This window comes from Leuciscus leuciscus (genome assembly GCF_965113295.1).
Source record: "Leuciscus leuciscus genome assembly, chromosome: 13".
NCBI classification, from domain to species: Eukaryota; Metazoa; Chordata; class Actinopteri; order Cypriniformes; family Leuciscidae; genus Leuciscus; species Leuciscus leuciscus.
In genome coordinates, this window is record NC_138737.1 from 19,332,157 (window position 1) to 19,350,885 (window position 18,729).

Here is an 18,729-nt window from a genome sequence, read left to right on the forward strand (position 1 = left end):
CTCACAATGGGGAATATGCTTGACCTTTACATTTATACTGTTCGGCTTTTGGATATAAAAACTTTCCCTGCCTTACTGTATATTGCCCTATCATTCAGAGAGAAATGCCTGAAACCTTGATTCTATGAAGAAAAAGAGAAACCGAAATATTAACACAAGGCAACTTTATGTTCTCTGTCAATCTAGAGGTCAGATTTCAGAGCGAGAGATGACAGTTTTATCAGGACGACAAATGGCAGCAAAGAGGGGAGAAGAAGATCTGTTTTAGACTTTAAAGAGCTCACCCTGAAGAACAACAACCCTAAAATCTATGGTTCTGGAACTGGATTAAACGGGCCTAGTTTGAATGAAATGGGGGTCACAAACTTGACACCAGGCAATTTGATGCCAGATACAGTATTCACAGTGCAATGCTAACACCTAAAACATAAGACTGTCAGTACAAATAAAATGTTGCACATTTAATGTACACATACGCATTAATATTAGTATAAGCAAGACAAAGTGGAGAAATGGACACACAAAAAAAATTGATTCATGGAAATGCTTTGAAATTTCAAACAGGCAGCAAGGGAAACTGTGATTTGAACAACTTTACTCAGTAGTCTGCAAACACAGTGATTAGTGTCCTTGTAGCCTGAGGCAAAAAGGTTTATTTGCAGAACCACCAGCATCCAAAGTTAAAGGGCGGGTCATTAAACATTTATTCCTTATTGACTATGCTTAAAACATCCTTCATATAACTGTAAAAGGCATTTAAATTTGACGGCGTCTTAAAAGAGTCATACAAACAGTAAACATTGATGGGCTCGCAGAGTTTGTGTGAAATGAGGCAAGAACAGCATCAAACCTTGTAATGCGACATGAACGCAGGCTTCCTATTCTAAAGCCTCTATTTTGCCATTCTGTGACAACATATTCTGATATCTTTAATACCATTTTTGGTTACATCACAGAGGGAAAATAAGTATATAACATGTTATTTTGAATAAATTAAATCAAATTCAATTTTTTTTGATAAAATACATATTTTTACCTTGATGACCTTTAGCTTACTAAGGTATCATTTACTAAAATAATATTTATTAAAGGGGTCCTTGATTATACTTTCACTTTTTTAACTTTAGTTAGTGTGTAATGTTGCTGTTTGAGCATAAACAACATCTGCAAAGTTACGACGCTCAAAGTTCAATGCAAAGGGAGATATTTTCTTTTACAGAAATCACTTTTTAAGGACTACAACAAACGGCATTTACAGAAACCCACGCAACAAAGGGGATGAGGCCATGTCGGGATGCTTTAGAGAAGAGAAAGAGTTGTTGTCGGTGGAAAAAGTTTGTCCTAAGGCTGACATACTTAGGGAAGTTAAAATAAATTTTTAACACTGTACCTGAATTACAACCTCAACGTTTGTCTGTGCACATTTTACGGAGAACAGCTTCCAGAAGAGAGTACGATGCAGGCTATACGCAGAAAGCTTGTCTTGAAAGACGTAGCCATTGTTTATGGATCACAACTTGTAAGCATGTCTTATTATTTGTAGTTGTGTTTTCTATTAACAGTTCCAATTATAAGCTTTATGTAGTTGCTATGATAGCTATGATGTAAACGAATGGCAAAGCTTTGCCTCCGCTAGCCTGCTAACTAACATTACAGTATTGATGTAGTGCTTACTTTAGCTTTTTTAAGCTCTTGCTTTTGTAAGACTGTTCACCGCCCCGTAGGAAAATTATCCGTGATTTTGTGATCGATTACTGTTTGCATTACCATATGCTTAAATGGTGGATAACATTGTATCTACAGTATAAGAAAAAAAAAATAACAACGCATTCAACCAGACTGGAGAGATGAGCTGTAATAATGTAAAATACATGAAAAAATTGTGTTTTTTGAACAATCAAGCATGAAAGCATTTTCTAGTACACCACAAGAACAAAATCAAGACTTTGTAAAAGGGTATAATACTCCCCTTTAACATTTTGAATTAGCTCTAACTTTTATATTTTATCATTTAATTTTCCTTTTTAATTTTAGTTTAAGTTTTAGGTATTTTGTTATGTACTTCTGTTATTTTTATTATTGTATGTTTTTATATTTCTGTTTAGCTTTATTTTTATTTCAGCTTTAGCAATTTTATTTCTGTTAGTTGCCAAGGCACCACTTCTAATTATCGTTCAAGTTAACGTTTGAGTCAATTGAGTCTATTTATATTTTATTCAATTTCAGCTTTATTTCAATTATTGAAAATTATACTAAATAGTTTTAGTGGACCATAACATCACTGTGTCACAGCCTTGAACATGAATTGCTACATTCTATTGTTAGCCAGAAGTGAGTGGTTTTAAACTTTTAGAAGAACAATAAATGACCTCAAAGCTCATGGACATGCACTAAAAGCAACAAAAGTGTTATTCTTTAGCAAATACATTTAGCTCAAGTGGAAGCTAATCGGAAAACATCTTCAATAAAGCACTTGGTTACCTCTTGTGCCTCTTAACCAAGTTCTTTTTCACAGATTCACATATTGCGGTTGGACATTCACACAGAAGTAAGAGCATGAAATGTAATAACACCAAAGTGCACAGTCTGTGATCACAGCAGGTATCGGAGTGGGGAGGCGTGGATCCTCGCTTGGAGGTACAATTTATTCTTCTCCAACTTGAAAAGTGGCTTCAAAAGAGTGAAGAATTAACAGGGTGAGACGGAAGTGTGTGAAAAGTGTGGGACTGGATGTAGGATGAGTCAGAGACATCAAACGCTTCTCCCTTATAGCTGCCCCTTCCAAAAAAATACACAGCACAAAGGGCTTTATTCAAGCCACGAAACCACGGTAGATTTCAGAGGTCGGTCTTGAGCAAAGGTTCAAAGAGCAAAACTTCAGAAAATATTTCAAGTGGACCCCACTGTAAAATCGTACGCTCATCGCGGGATAAAAACGACCAATGATCACAGAGAATTTATGTGAGAATTGGCCCAAGTCAGATTCAACGCCATATTTAATTTGAAGTGGACAAAACTGAAGGAAAAATATAAAGTTATTTAAATGTTGTACAGCACTGTTAGGTACCTGTGTGTTTGATCATTCACCTGACAATACACGGTTTGTTCACTGAAGTTTGTAGAAAGACAAATTTTATTTTCCAAAATCAAGCAAGATTACTACACAGTCAATACCAATGCAAATAATGTGTTTGAGTCATTGTTTGGAAAGATTGTATTTATGAGTGAGGAAGTGAGAAATTCTAAATTATCTTTTTTTTTTTTGACTTGTCAAGTTAGAGGCACGTCAGTGAGAAAACATTCCAGACACAATGGATGCACAAGTCTTGACAGTGAATTTGTTGAAATATTTGTTTGATTTTTCATTAACAATAAAAACTGCATTTTGCAAGTTGCATGTACAAAATACAATCGTATTGTACAATTACGATCGAATATATTAGAATTAAGTTTAAAGCACTTTCATAATTGAATAATAAAAAAGCAAAAACAAACCTGATATGCATTCTTTATTTTTCATTTTTAAGTATGTTTTGTAGAAAAGGTACATCACCATCTTGCTCTACCCAAAGTAATTTGACTGACTTCACAAATATGACTTCACAACTTATACAACAAACTTCCCAGGAGGTTTGAGTGCACTAAAAGGCACTTTGAAAGGAATGATGTACAAAATGATGCTGCTTTTTAAGAATAAATACAAATAAAGATACATTTAAAATGGCAGACGAGATGATTATTATGAATAATACACTGAATATACTGAAAAGAATCAAGAGTTTCATAAATACCAAATATTTATAGTTCATTAATTAAGCATATTTGTATGTTCATTGGTATCACACACTGGGAGCTTAGCAACCTGCTAACAACAACATGTATCAGTTTGCTCTGTCCAATTTGTGTGGTGCACAGAGTTGCTGTCTATGTTCCAGATCAGTCACTTTCGATTCCATGGTTGTTAGGATGTTAGATGACTAGGTTTTGGAACAGAGATAATGAGTTGTCGACTGACTAACCAACAACTATAACTTCCAAAGTAGGAAACACAAAACAGACTACATTATCTATCAAATCCTCAAGCACTGAACTGGTATTGAAATATAAAGTGGCTAAAGTTTGCAGAAATAAAATTCCATCTAAGCTTTATGTGCACTGGCCCTAACTGCAGTGCCAGGACCCTCATTACCTTCTGGCATGCTTAAATCTAGCACTTTCAGTTGGCACCATCCATATGCCCCCTCCTACCAACCATTGGAGGGGAACAGTGATTGTTTATTTACTATTTACAGAGGAAAAACCCCTCTACTTCCTGCTCATAAATAATTGACATGTTTGAGTTGGATGAGGTACAAAGTCACACTCCCTCTCTGTCTTCTTCCCTTCAGGCTGTGTGTTTATGTGCATGGCTGCTGGGCAGACTGTGTATTTGTGTTGTGTGTCAGAGCAGACAACAGACTGAGCTCTCCTCGTGGCAGTCTCTCTTCACCTCGTGGCTTTTTTGTCTGAGCTGAACTTCGTGTTATCGATGGAAACACACTCAGTTATCTCGTGCTGCATTCTGTTCAACTCGAAAAGGTGGAACTTACAACTTCCTACATACATAGTAACTTAATTTTACAGACTGTTGGAATATCCCACATCCGATGAGACCCAATGACAATGAATCATTTCTCCTCATGAGTTAAGGAATATCCTATTAAAATAGGCTTTATAGCATATGTATTCTTACCTGACGACATCAAGAGAGGTTGTAGAGGAAGAGGAGGTTTTGTGCGTCGTCTCCTGTGACTTAGTGACTTTTCCCAGCTGATACCAAATCCCCAAACTGTTCAGCTCTCTGTGGACAAACCCAGCTTGTTTCATTATCAAGAACATTTAACTTGTTGATTTGATACTCAACCTAGTTCAAGTTCACTTGCATTTGGGTCCTTTTGTGCATATGTTAAGTTTATGTTGTCTATCTAGAATATCTGATTAAACTCATATAGGATGTTTCATAAAACGGGCTTCAGTTTACTGCTGTTCATTTACTCTTCAGTTTCACCTCATGCAACTATTCCTTTAAGATGCTTATTTTTCGCAAATAAGTGTTTTAATTAAAATATTTTCATTTTCGCCACACCCCGCCCCGAGTACTCAAGTACTCGTTTTTGAAATCTATCAGTATTCAAAATGAAAAATTTATCAAAATTCCCATCCCTAATTTAAATACTAACATTTGTAAGACATATCAGGGGTGGCTTTAAAAGCTGTTGGAAAAGCAGCACAAGTAAAGCAAGCGCCCATAATGCCCGAAGCAGGCCGCAGGCACTGACGGGCACTAGAGGAAACAAAAAATAAAAAATAAAAAACAGACAGACCAGAAGAACAATCCACTTCGGTTAAAAAAATTACGATTCAGACAGCAAAATAAACACGGCTCCAGGATATTTACTTTGGTAATTTTTTACCCTCAGAAGGAATAGTGACCAAAACATCTAAATCAAATAATTCTCAGAAAACATGTCATGTTTGTGATATGAACTACACTCGATTTATCCAAACATATGATATCTTACCCTATAAATGTATAATTAGCAAGGCTGTGCTTTGATTTCCCCTGTATAACCACATCGCATATAGCCGTGTCGGTGCTGTTCCTGGGGACCAGCTTCACACACAGCCTCTCCTTCTTCAAAGCCTGCTCCTCTGAGAGAGAAAGAGATATAAGAGTCATAACATAACAGCCCTAATTATGTCTTTCATTTATCAGCAGTCTAACTACATTTACACCAGAGTTCAAATGTGACTTACAGACACAGGCTCATTTCGCAAATATATCGACTGACCTATTTGTCCTTGGGAAGCCTTATGAACAATGACACAACAATCTAACTACATATTATATATATATATATATATATATATATATATATATATATATATATATATAAACTACCTATTTCCCAAAGGTTTATTCAGACAGACTAGCTAAATATATATATGCATTAATATTTGAACACCTTATAAATGCAACGTGTATGTGCCTTCAGCCTCAAAACATCATATAAGTATATGAAAGCCCATCATAATTGCATAAAAATGTCTTTGGGAGCTAGAGGGGAATCTTCAGTGTCAAGTGTGTAAGAAGGATATAAGGGGCTTGACTTAGAGTGAAATGGCAATATAGTGGCTGAGGCATCTATTAAACATGGTTTTACTACAATAAAGTGGCACATTAAAACCAGCGCCCAATGAGATTCCATCTTCTTTTTAGTCATTCCTCCAGAACCTGCTACCAGACTCGGCCATATTACTCCTGAGCCCATCCCATTCGTTTTGAGGCGGCGCCGGGGCGAGGGCCGTGTAAATGCAATAATAATGAAAATAATAAACAAGCTGCCCTCACTCCCAATGCCAAAATAATATTGCGGCGTTCTCAAAGGCGCGGTGAGAGGAGAAGAGAGAAGACGAGAAGGGGAGAAATACATAGCACTCAAAAAGCACTAAAGCATCAAGGGAATGCATTTCATTAATATTAGATAACCACCATCCACTCCCGCTCTGCACAAATAAATACATAAATAAATAAGCACATCATAAAGAAAAGCTGGGTTCTGGCAGAGATAAACAATGACTCATCGTTCTCCTCTCCTCCTACCTTCGGGGCAAAATGTTTATTTTACTCTCTCGCATTATCATAAATTAAGCTAAACCTGAGCCCATGAAACATTCACATTCACAACCTCTGGAGAAGCGCTCCCTCAGGATGACTACAGAGAAGAGAGGGAGGGAGAGCGAGAGACGGAGAGAGAGAGAGGGGAGGAAAGCACACACAAAAAAAAAAGTTTATTTTTGAAGGAAACTGCTTACGGGTATCCGTGGTGTCCTGGATCGGAGTGAAGCCCTCTGGCAAACAGTCCTTCAAGTCAATCAACTTCATGTCCACGACCACGTTGCATAATTGCTTCTGCCATAAAATGTAGTGATATAATAATGATTATATGAGTTTAAACCATTATAACAATGAGCCTGTTTAATAAAAGCACTTTGCAGGGTTAAAATTAAGTCTGAAAGTGGGCGGCTTTCAATTATGCATGATTGTACCTACAATGAAAGGCCGCTGTAGTATTTTGCAGACGCGCACACACAGTTTTGTTGAATCGCTGCCCTCTTTTAAGCATGCGAGCACCTGTGCGCTAGCCATCATCTTCAGACATGGCAGCCCAGCGCTAGGGCCAGTCGGTGGCAGGCCAAATTGCTTGTGCTTCAGAACAGGGAGTACTTGAAAACAATCAGGAGCTGTTTAGTTGACATTTTCAAGCATGACTTTTTCCCTCAGCCTTCCCAGACTGGACTCATTATGGTTCCATTTTTCGCAGTAATAAATAGCAATAATCCAGCAAAAGCCCTGAAAGAGTGCAGCTAGCGTAGCGTGACGTGATGAGTCCGACATTCTGGATGCCGTCGCTATTGTTACCCGGCAGTTATTACCACTACAGACCATTTTTATTCATAGTTCTGACTTGAGGGTACAAATATGGATGAATGCTATTACTATGCATGAGGCATGTTTTTTTTTAACACTTTTTTTTTTTTAATAAAAGACACGGGAGAGATTTTTCCCATCAGGACCTGACAAAGGGCCATCTACCTCCAACCCTGAGTATGATAAATCACAAACTGTTTACTTCCCACCACATAATTCACTGGCTAATTCTGTAGAATCTGTTTTTGTCATAGACAATTACAGTGGGGGCCACTTTGACTGACAGACAAAATAGCCTTTGTTGATGGCGCTGCCATGTATTATTAACGTCAGGGACTTCAAAACAGTGCAGACACACATTTTAAGACTCCATGCTGGAGAGATGGCAGAGGGGACTGATGTGCTACATACTAAAACTGCAGCTCTCATTTAACTTGATCAACAGGCAGGAATTGTCCTACAGTAGGTAAACCAGTCACAGTGGATTGCAACGTCATCTCTGAATCTCATAATATGGATCTTAGAAGATGTACAGTAGTTTTCCTGCAATGATAACAATATAGCACCTTAAAAAGTAGGGCGGGACTTGATTTCACAAAACGAATGCGAGTTTGCTAAAACAATTGCCCTGTTTTCACCAAGTATTAAGATGAGTTTACGACTTCACTGTGGTCGGGACACATTCTTCAAATGTCAAATGTTAATATCATCATTCATATATATATATATATATATATATGTATGAAGACTTCAGATGCAAAAGCCTCTAAGTGCCATCTGAAATTTCCTTCTAGAATGATAATTTTTATCAAGCTTGTATGTTTATGTTCACTTATTTCACTTTAATGGCAATGAAAATTACCTATTAATTGCCGTTAAAGTGAAATTACTGAACTTAAATATACGAGCTTGATAAAAATACTAATTTTAGAAGAAAATTTCAGATGGCACTTAGAGGCTTTAGCATTTGAAGTCTTCATATATATATATATGCTTAAAATATATATTTTTTAAAATTATTCATACATTAATCAGTGAAATGCATTTTGTGGCAACAGCGCATATTAAAGGAAAAAGCAGATGCACTGGTGAGATGCAACACTGAATAACAATGACCCACCAAAGCTTATTAGCCACAGCCTATTTTTGTCATCCTCACAAACACTACAAGCAAACCTATCAGCAGGTTAAACCCAATTATGAACACAAGGTGAGTTTCTTTCAATAAATAAATAAATAAATAAATAGATAATTTTGAGGGATTTCAATCCAAGACAGAGATAAAGTATAGACTGTTTTCTAAAAAGACATGCTATGTGTTGCCTTCGCTTACACAGCAAATGGAGGAACAATAAAGGTAGGACATCTCAACTTTCCATTGTTCAGCTTAAATGAAGACCGATAACCTAAACAGCATGACTGGGCCACCTGTTTCACTTTCGAGACAGATACCTGCACATAAAAAGACACTCATTCTCAATTTAGCTCAGCCGAATGGGAGGGAAATGTTCAAATAGTTCCAATTCACAGAGGAATATTTTAAAATAGGTGCTCCTTTAGCAAGCATATTGGATGGCTGTTTGATGTGTCATATTTCATAAGCAAGAATCCCCATAACCAAAAGTTTGACATTTTTTGGATGCTTTTTCCATCTTTGATGAATTGCTGGGAGGTATTCAAACTGTCTATAGGGACCAGGTTAATTGAGCCAAATGAAATCGTAAACTACTAACGTGGAGAGTTGCGTTTATGAATAATCATAAACCAAATTCCTTCGGGAGAACTGGAGATCATCAACAAATTTTCAAATGCAACCATGTTGGGACTTCAAACCATTCTAAATGCAGAGAAGTATTTGCATTCGGTTTAGATACTTCACTTTAAAGGACAGAACATATTTTGAAGGAATTTGTGATCAAAGATCTAAGCAGAACCCTAATGAGGGATGGACTGAAGCGAACGGAGCAAACACACTTTATGACGGCGTGTTAAGAAAAACTTGCTATGATGCGAAAACTTACACGTTTTCACTTACATTTTTGGATGTGGCAGCTCGGGTGAAGCAGAGATAGCGTGTGACCTTGGATTTGAATATGCTGTCCTTCCACAGGTTGGCATCGAAGCCATCTGTTGTTTGTGCAACCTACGTGAAAAGAAAAAAAAAAATACACAGAGAGGAGAATGCATTGAGGTGAGATCAAATTAATGTATGGACGATGTGCATGTTTCCTTCTTTTTTTTTTTTTTTGCCCTGCTATGCGCCTACTTGGCTTAATTAAAGCTTGCTAGAGCTCTCACTCCATCTCATTAGAGCCCTACGCAAGTGCAGAAGAATCCTCACCCTCCTAAAAAGGGTAAAAATACCATCAACCCCCCATGGGACAACAAGGATGAGACAAGACCTCACAAAGAAGGCCTTTGAACAAGCTAAATGAGATTTCATTGTGCTCTTCAGAGATCAAGCAGCTGCTTTTCTGAAATACAGTAAAATAATGGCAGTCACGATTTAGGAATTTGCCAAAGGATGTTGAATTAGAACTGCAATGAAAGGAAGTGGAATTTACTAGATTGCAATTCAATGAAATTCAACAATCACAAGACACAAATTGTGACCAAATTGTGATACGTGGAATATAATTGAAATTTTAGAATGCATTTCACATTTTTGTAAGTACCCTATAATATATTTAATTGTAGTGCTTTTATTGGACAGTATAAGTCAAATACTGTCAAATCAACAGCCATCAAAACCACTAAATGTCCACCACATTGTTTTCAGAAAACTAATTTATTATATTATATTATATTATATTATATTATATTATATTATATTATATTATATTATATTATATTATATTATATTATATTATAATTCCATTACAAGGAATATTAGCATAAACATGTAAGTGAAGATTTTAAAAACAGGAGGGGGGGATAACATATGCATCATCATGCTATTTGTTATCTCTGCCTTTTTGCTTCACTCGAGTGGCATATCTTTTATAGTAGTTGTATTATATTGAAACTTTTAATGGGTATATAAATTAAATCAAAATTCTAAAGATGGCATTTCAAACATTAATTTACATCACCTAATGTTTCTAGAAATACCTCATGAGGTATTTCTAGAAACATTGGGTGACGTAAATTAATGTTTGAAAATATGTTGTGTATGATAACATGTTTATGGGTTATTCATACTGAAAAATCAAATGTATTATAAAAAAAAAATACATTTACAACAACTATACAAGTTATTTCGAATTAGAATTTAAGAAAGTAAAATTTTGCATGCTGTTTGCTACCTTTAACTTTAATTCAACTTTAAAGTGAACTAAAGTGATCTTATGTGAGGTCTTGACAGGCATACATTATTCACTCAGGAAAACAGACAGACTGGTGGACAGAGACAGCAAGAGTGTGGTGGGGCTACAGCATCCGCAGACGTTGGCTAGGACCAAAGCTCTCAGGAGGAGTCTATACATCAACCACAATATCCTCCTCTCCTTCCCGTCTCCCTCCCCCCTTTACAAGACAACCCGTCCTGGACACTTTTTCCAGGTCAGTGCCCCGCTCCTCCTGACAGCGTAAACAAAGAGCTGGAGCTGTGAAGCCCAAAGTCAAACAGGGAGGAACCAGGCACCAAAGGAGTCAGTATGCCACCGTGCAGCCGGGGCAGGCAACGCAGCCTGAATGTGGAAACAGTTGCTAAGCATTGGGGCTAGAAGAGGGAGGGTAGACATCTCTACTTCTCAGAAAAAAAAGATTTAAATAAAATCTAAAGACGCTTAAATATAAGTATTCTGTGTCTTGTGGTTTGCTGTCTGCTGATGTATAGTTGTGTCTGTTTAGAGGTTGTTGATAAAGTTCAGAAGCCTAGCTAAAACTAACTACAATTTTTGTTCATATTTAGTTGTCTAAAGTTAGTTAATAAATAAACAGATGTTTGAAAAAAAAAAAAAAGTGAAAAATGTGTTTAGTTTAAAGTCAAACTTCAGAACACTTGCTAAAACTATTAGGCAAAATTCACTTTTACATGGCGTTTGACCATTAATGTGTGTTGGCAGTGTGTGTACACTACACAACCACCCTATAATGATACAAATCCACCCAGTGCTTTTTTTTCCAGAGTGATACTGGTCACGGCAGTAATGAAAGGGATAGCGCGCACTTTACTACAGTTCATCAGAGTTGTTTTACAGATATAAAGTTTACCAGTTTAATTAGCACCAACTGAAAAGGTCTGTAAGTTTACTGTTAGTTGTAATGAGTGTTTTTGTGTAATTCGCTGTGTATGTTGATGATAACGCAAGGGAGAGAGAGAGAGTTTATGAATAAGACTTTAATGCGCACAACTTATACTGTGTTTATTCAGCTCTTACTGTGATTTTCTGGACTAAAACAAATGTGTACTAATAGTGGGTAAAAGCAAGATGAAAAATAAGTTATAACCGTAATTAAACTAAACTTTACCCATGCAGCATATATTCTCTGGCTCTGTTGGCATCATTGTCCAACTCCGGTTCGAACTGAACACTGCTAATGTTACTGAGAGTGTCTGTTCTGATATTTTCATTCCGTGAGATGAGATTGTCTTGACTGAAGGGCGAGCTCTTGAAGCTCCGCCCTCTGTGCCGGGAGCAGCAGCTCATTTGCATTTAAAGGGACACACACAAAAATAGTGCATTTTTCGTCACCCCCAAAAAGTGTCAATTTTAACATGCTGTCAAAAATGATCTGTGAGGTATTTTCAGTTAAAACTTCACATACACACTCAGGGGACATCAGAGACTTATTTTACATCTTGTAAAAAGGGGCATAATAGGTGCCATTTAAGGTTGTTAATAAATAAACATGCTTGTTTGCACAAACAAAGTGAAACAGTTGCAGTCTGCTGGATACTCAAGTACTGTTAGAAGGGTCAAAAGTTCAAACACTTGCTAAAACTAGCTACTGAAAAATCTGCTTTTGTTTATATTTGGTTGTAAAAAAAAGGTTACGTTTGTTTTTGCGAACAAAGCAAGACAAATAAGTTCTGTTTGAAGCTGTTGATAATCAGAGTACAACTTACTCAAAGTTCAGAACACTTGCTAAAACTAGTGGTTAAAAACAAACAAACCGTTTAAGTTTCTTTTATCTTTGGTTGCATAACATTTTTAACAAATAAACATGTTTGTTGTGCAAACAAAGTAAGATGCATTGACAGAAGCTGATAATTTCAAATGATCTTTTTTTTAAGTTTGTTAATAAAATACATAAATAAATAAATGAAGGCTGATATTTAGAGTTTAAGATAATTAGCTATTAAACATCAAATATTTCAATTTGCATATATATTTTGTTGTGTAAAGGTAGTTAATAAATAAATGTGTTTGTTTGTGCGAACAAAGTGAAACAGTTGCATCCTGCTGCGTGTGATGGAGGGAAAGGCCAAGCGGAACAGGGCCTCTGAGAACACGTTGATGCCATGTGGCGTACACCGGATCCTCAGCGCCAGTGGGCAGAACCCCAGCACCATGCCAACCCACAGACAACCCGCCAGAGACGGCAACAGTTGGGGACTGGTGGGTGGGGCGGGAAGTGAGAGAGAGAGAAGAAAGAAAACGGAGGGAGAAGAGGAAAGCAGAGAGGAAGAACTCTAGCTGCCCGTAAGCTTAACGCAGTCTTGTTTTATACAGTGTTTGCTTTGTGCTTTGTTTTATTCACAAAACTTCCCCTCTCTCTTTCCTCCCTGGTTCTTTTCTCAGTCTTTTTGAGACACACCCACATACACAACAGATACACACACACACAAAACATTTTCCTAGAGGCCATTGATACTGTTGTCCCAGTTTCCCCTCTCAGCGCTCTGGGATTGCTGAGAGTTGCAGAAGCGCTGGAGAACCAGCCACCCTTGTGTCAGTGCCATCTGAGTCCTAAACAAACACAGGGCACTGGTGCCAAGCTCTGTTGGAGGCCTCATCTGAAAGAGTTGTTAAAATCTATCCTCAGGATATATGCCGAAGGATTCACGGCTCAGAGCCAGCCAGAGGAAGAGCCGAAAAACCAAACCAAACCATGTCAATAAATAATGTGTGTGCCTTCAGGGAAGGGAAGTAAATAAAACAACTTTTAATTTTTAGTAAAACTGTAATTGTATACTGTATAATAAGGCTCTAGCAAGTTGAAAACTGAATCCAAATGCAGATTTATTTATGAAGAACCACCCAGAACAACATGAAAAGATATTAACCAAAAAAAAAGAACTTACCAATTAATACCTGACAAAACAGAACAATGTCTGATATAGGATAAGAGAAACCTGAGGGCTTGAGTAAACTGAGAACAAACTAGATGGCATGACAAACAAATGATAACCAGTCACAGATAACAACTAAACAGATACACTAGACTTAATCAAACAAATGAATCTATGACAATACTTGGCTGCATTTAAGTCCACTTTTAGGCATTTACTCGCAAACTTCCCTAAGCTATTCCCCTCAGGGGAATCCCCACCACCATTTTGAAGTGCGTTCAACTTCATCAAGTGGGCAAGTGAAGTTTATTTGGACAGACCCTTGACCTCTCGATTTTAACAGAGGGAGTGAGTCTACTCATGTACTGTACTTCAGGAAGATCCATAGACCACAATGCAACATGATTGTGACATCACAGCAGATCGCGCTTAATTTAGTCCCACCCCATACTAATCTCGTGTATGATATTAGTTGTTTTGTCATTTAACTGCATAATACTTATAGCTACCTTAACTCTTTCCCTGCCATTGAAGGAACTTTCTGTCATTTATGAGACAACACTTCGCCTCTGTTTACGAAATTTCCCGGCTTTCTGTGTTTTCACTGTTATACTGTAGGAGGCTCTATTATGCATCTTCTGAAAGAGTACAGAATTTCCGTATTAAAACACAGACGGGGAAGAAGCAGAAACAAGCAATAGCATATGTAAGCAGATGCAAATAATGTGATCATCAACATTAAACAGCATATAAATCAAAACTGCCCAACGTTACCGAATGAAATGTCGACCCAGGACGAGCTATAGGACTGTGAAGCTTTGGGGTGTTGATGGACTCGATCTACGGCATCTAAGTTTTGAATATCGTTCTGAATACCATCCAAACATAGTCTTTGAAAAAACAAGATTTTTTCAGCTTTTTGCTAAAAATTTTGCTTTTCTTTTTAATGACACTTACCCATATTCAGGTGTTAATAAAAAAAGAATGCATGAAGCTAGAATAAAACTTTATTTTAAAGCAGAGGCTCTTTCTTTCTTTTGAATGTTCAGCTTTTCATACTACAAAAGATTCTGGGGGCAATTGAACATTTTGTGAATATCAAAAATGCTGTTACCTGCTGGCAACTCTTTAATAAAAACCCTGGCAGGGAAAGAGTTAAGCTTATTGCTATAGTTTATTGTATTGTTATTTTCGTTTATGTCATTTTTTTTTTATATATTTTATTATCAAACAGCCCAAACACATCCAGGCCAACAGAATGGTGCATAAAACACATTTAAAAGACTGTATATAATAAAGCAGCTCCATTGTGGATTCCAAGTGCATCTGTACATCCCTGAGTTAAGGCTGCTCTGTGCCTGCTCAAAATTATGTGTAAAGACACAATACAGCATAAAAGCCAGACTAAATGATGTCTGCTCTGACCCACTTAAGCCCCTTGTATAACAATATGCATGCAGCTAAAATTTCTGTTTAAATGCAATTATGCCACCTCTGAGCAGCATTAAACTGTCTGTGTAAAGACGCTCATTATTGGCACTACAGAAGCGCTTCTATGCTGCCTTTGCAATGTAAATTTGCCATTGTGGCAAAGGGCAAACACATTATAAGGGTTCCGCCAGTAGTGGGCACTTGTGCAAAGTCAGCAATGATGTACATCAGAGTGAACAAGACAGAGGGAAGTTAGCGAGGGAAGGGCATAAAAAAAGACTTCATTTAAATTTTTCAGCCCAGACCACACCTGAACACACAAAAAAAAAAAACTGGGAAACCAAACTTCACAATACAAGACAACCAAACTTCAACATAAAATACATGACACGAGTTTGTGTACTAACCCTAAACGTAAAGACCCAAAACCACGACACACGGCAAGATCTGTTAAATGTTAGTTACCTTACCATGTACTTTAAATATATATATATTACAAGAAAATACATTAAATTGTATTGCAAAATTATTATATTATATTATTATAGTTAAAAGTGTGAATTACACAAGGTTTTTGTAGTTAAAAACAGTAAAATGTTGTGTTTCTACTTATTTTTGTGGACAATAAGTTACTGCAAAATACTACAAAATGTAATGGAAGTACAAAAGTACGATTGTCGAGTTCACGCGCATAGGTTTGGTATCTATGATCATGCGCGTGAACTCGACAATCGACTACTCTGGACTTCGACCGAAAACAGGAAGAAAATACAGGTATGTGCGCTGGCTGAATTAACTTCATTTTTATTCATATCTTTCACATCTACTGCAGTCAGATTCACCCGTGTTCACTCTGAAGGAATCACTCACAATGGCTGGGCACTTGTAATGACACATCAAGGATGTTAAGAGGCTAAAAGCAGATTTAAAACGTGCCCCATTGAAGTCAACACGGTACAAATTTTAAAAGGAGGATAACACGGTGTAGGCAACACCGATCTTTGTCGTTGTTCTCTGTACTGACAGCACTCCAAATTTACAAAAAAATTTGCTCAATGTTAAAATTGACCGGAGTTCTCCTTTAACTGTGAAGATTTATATTCATTTTAACAAGACAATTGAATATACTTTAACAGTACAGTATTGGTAAAACAAGTCAAATATGGTGATATTTAAAATATACAGTAAAAACAAACAGTAAAAGGACATTCCCAGATGTCCCTGCATGACAGATTACATTTGATTATATTTTATTTAAATAATAAAATTTCTTATTATTTTCAGTTATGTTATTGGATTTTAATAGAAGCTTCCTGCCACTGAATAAAAAATAAAAAAGGTAATTGCAACTTTTTATCTTGCAATTCTGAGAAAAAAGTTAGAATCGCGAGGTCTAAACTCTCAATTGCAAGAAAAAAGTCAGAATTGTTAGATAAATTAACTTTTAAAGGAGCTGTATGTAAGAAATGTATTTCGATTAATCATAAAATGGCCCTGATATGTCACTAGACATTAAGAAATCATGTTCATTTCAAATACTCATATCACTGACAACAGTAGTCCGGCCAGGATATTGTCATTTAAAAGTGAAGTTGCAGCCCTCAACTGATGTTGATGTTGTCATCTTGTGTTTTGGCCTGATGCGCCACCCTCCACCTATCTATCAATCACGAAGTCAGTCGTGTTTCGGCATCCGGGTTGCCAGCTCTGCTCTAGGTACCACAGCTACGTAGACGCCTACGTTCCTGCTGGATCCTGCAGCCTATCTGGCAACCTCGAGTCAGGGGGGAGGGGATACACCGCTCTACAGTAATTTGAAAGTGATTGCAGTACCAGTTTTGGCCACAATCTTACATACGGCTCCTTTAACAATTAATTACCAATTAACTTTTGTATTGTTTTTTTGTTTTTTTATTAAAAAGAAAAATCTTTTTTTTTTTTTTTATTCAAGTTTCCATAGACTTTTAGGTTATATTGATTATTCTTTACAAGTTTGTGTCATTATTTTTTTAGTGTTATTTTAACTACATTAAAATTTAATTAATGACTGCTTATTCTATTCTATTGTAAGGTCCAAATCACATATTGTATATTTTTAGCAACTGCAAACTTACAATATAGTAGTCTGCTGGAGGTTCTTTCTTGGATGCCAGCACACCAATATCAGAGATGGCTTCAGGCTGTAGCTCTGTTTTAGCACCAGAGATTTCCGGAAGATCTGCCATGCTTGCTGCGAGAGAGAAATAAAACACATACAGTACACTTACAATAGTTACAATAGTTTATTTTTATAGCAAAACTAAACTTCTCACACATCCCACTAACACACAGTGCTGGGCATAAATAAAGACAAACTAAAAATAAACTAAAATACAGAGCTAAAACACTTCAGAGCTGTTGACAAGGTGTACATTTATTAACATGGGAGCATCTATAAAGACTTAAAGTGTAACTTTTGCCGATTTTCAACCCGCTTTGTAAAGTTACAATGTCGGTAGTATATGTAGCCTAAATGAACAATGTTTGCTTGTTCTCTGTGTTACATGGACCAAAATATTTACGTTTATTTGCAAAAAGTCCTCTGGATGATGCAAAACGCGTCATCTGGCAGACTTTTGACAGCTTTCGTGAAAACTACAGATTATGCTTCCATATTTGTGTATCCCCATCGATGGACAGTGGGATCGGAAGAGGGTTATTAACAGAGTAAGGGTATTCTTATCACTAAAAATAATTATCGTACTATCTCTACTCTTTAAACAGAATTATGTTAAAAATGGAACACTATGGCAATAGATTTCATAACTAGTACGCAACGTCGTTTTGCTTCGGGGGGTAAATGGCAGTTTCTCCATTTCACCTAAAACACTGCGTTCCTGGTCATCCAGTTTAAAATGTTGACTACAAATGATTTTCCATCGCGGCGTTCTCTCCGTATTTACGAATATTTGCAGGCTTTAGCCACTGCCTATTCATGGGTTTCATCCGGTCCCTTTCCACAGGGGTGTATAAAATCAAGCACCTAGATTATGAATGCAGACTGAATTGTGCTTGATTAATACACCTGTGGAAAGGGACCGGATGAAATCCATGAATAGCGCGTTGGATACTTCACTGGAAACCGGAAATAACTGACTCCTGGCCGCTAAACGTTTACTCTTTGAATTTTTGCACCTGGGAACAATAATAGTCGACACCATTATGACTAAAAGTGTGCTAAGAAGTATTTCCTACAAAAGCAAGTCGGTATTTGACTCTGGTAAGCGTATCCATAGCAGACTGGTGGGAGTGGCCTTGGATGGCAACATGCCCTTTGCATTATTGATGTTAAAGTTTTCATGCTTATTTGGCAAAAGGGAATACAACAGCATTTTTTCTGTTTTCTCTACTCGGGTAGCACTGGTTTCATTTTTTTCCCTCCTTTCTAATGTAAAGACGGTCACATTTTATTGAAAGGCCATTTTGCCCGCAGTGAAGTACCCCTTTAAGCATGTAATTTTATTTTGATATTAAAACAATCTATAAATATTAGACTCTTTTTGTATTTCCAAGCCTTTGCCTTTCTGCTTGACGTAACTAGATGGCAATC

The 18,729-nt window shown here is 36.8% G+C and overlaps 1 protein-coding gene across 2 annotated transcripts in view; it reads right to left on the reverse strand.

The window, feature by feature from the left end:
* Window positions 1-18,729, reverse strand: part of mvb12bb (multivesicular body subunit 12Bb) — a 53,068-nt gene that overhangs the window by 31,410 nt on the left and 2,929 nt on the right. For both annotated transcript variants that reach the window (XM_082188053.1, XM_082188052.1), the window contains exons 2-6: window positions 17,255-17,370; window positions 9,507-9,614; window positions 6,856-6,952; window positions 5,562-5,691; window positions 4,733-4,840 (exon numbers count right to left, since the gene is read on the reverse strand). In XM_082188053.1, the coding sequence (XP_082044179.1) occupies window positions 4,733-4,840; window positions 5,562-5,691; window positions 6,856-6,952; window positions 9,507-9,614; window positions 17,255-17,365 (554 nt within the window). In that variant the 5' untranslated portion in view covers window positions 17,366-17,370. The remainder of the gene's footprint in view (window positions 1-4,732; window positions 4,841-5,561; window positions 5,692-6,855; window positions 6,953-9,506; window positions 9,615-17,254; window positions 17,371-18,729) is intronic.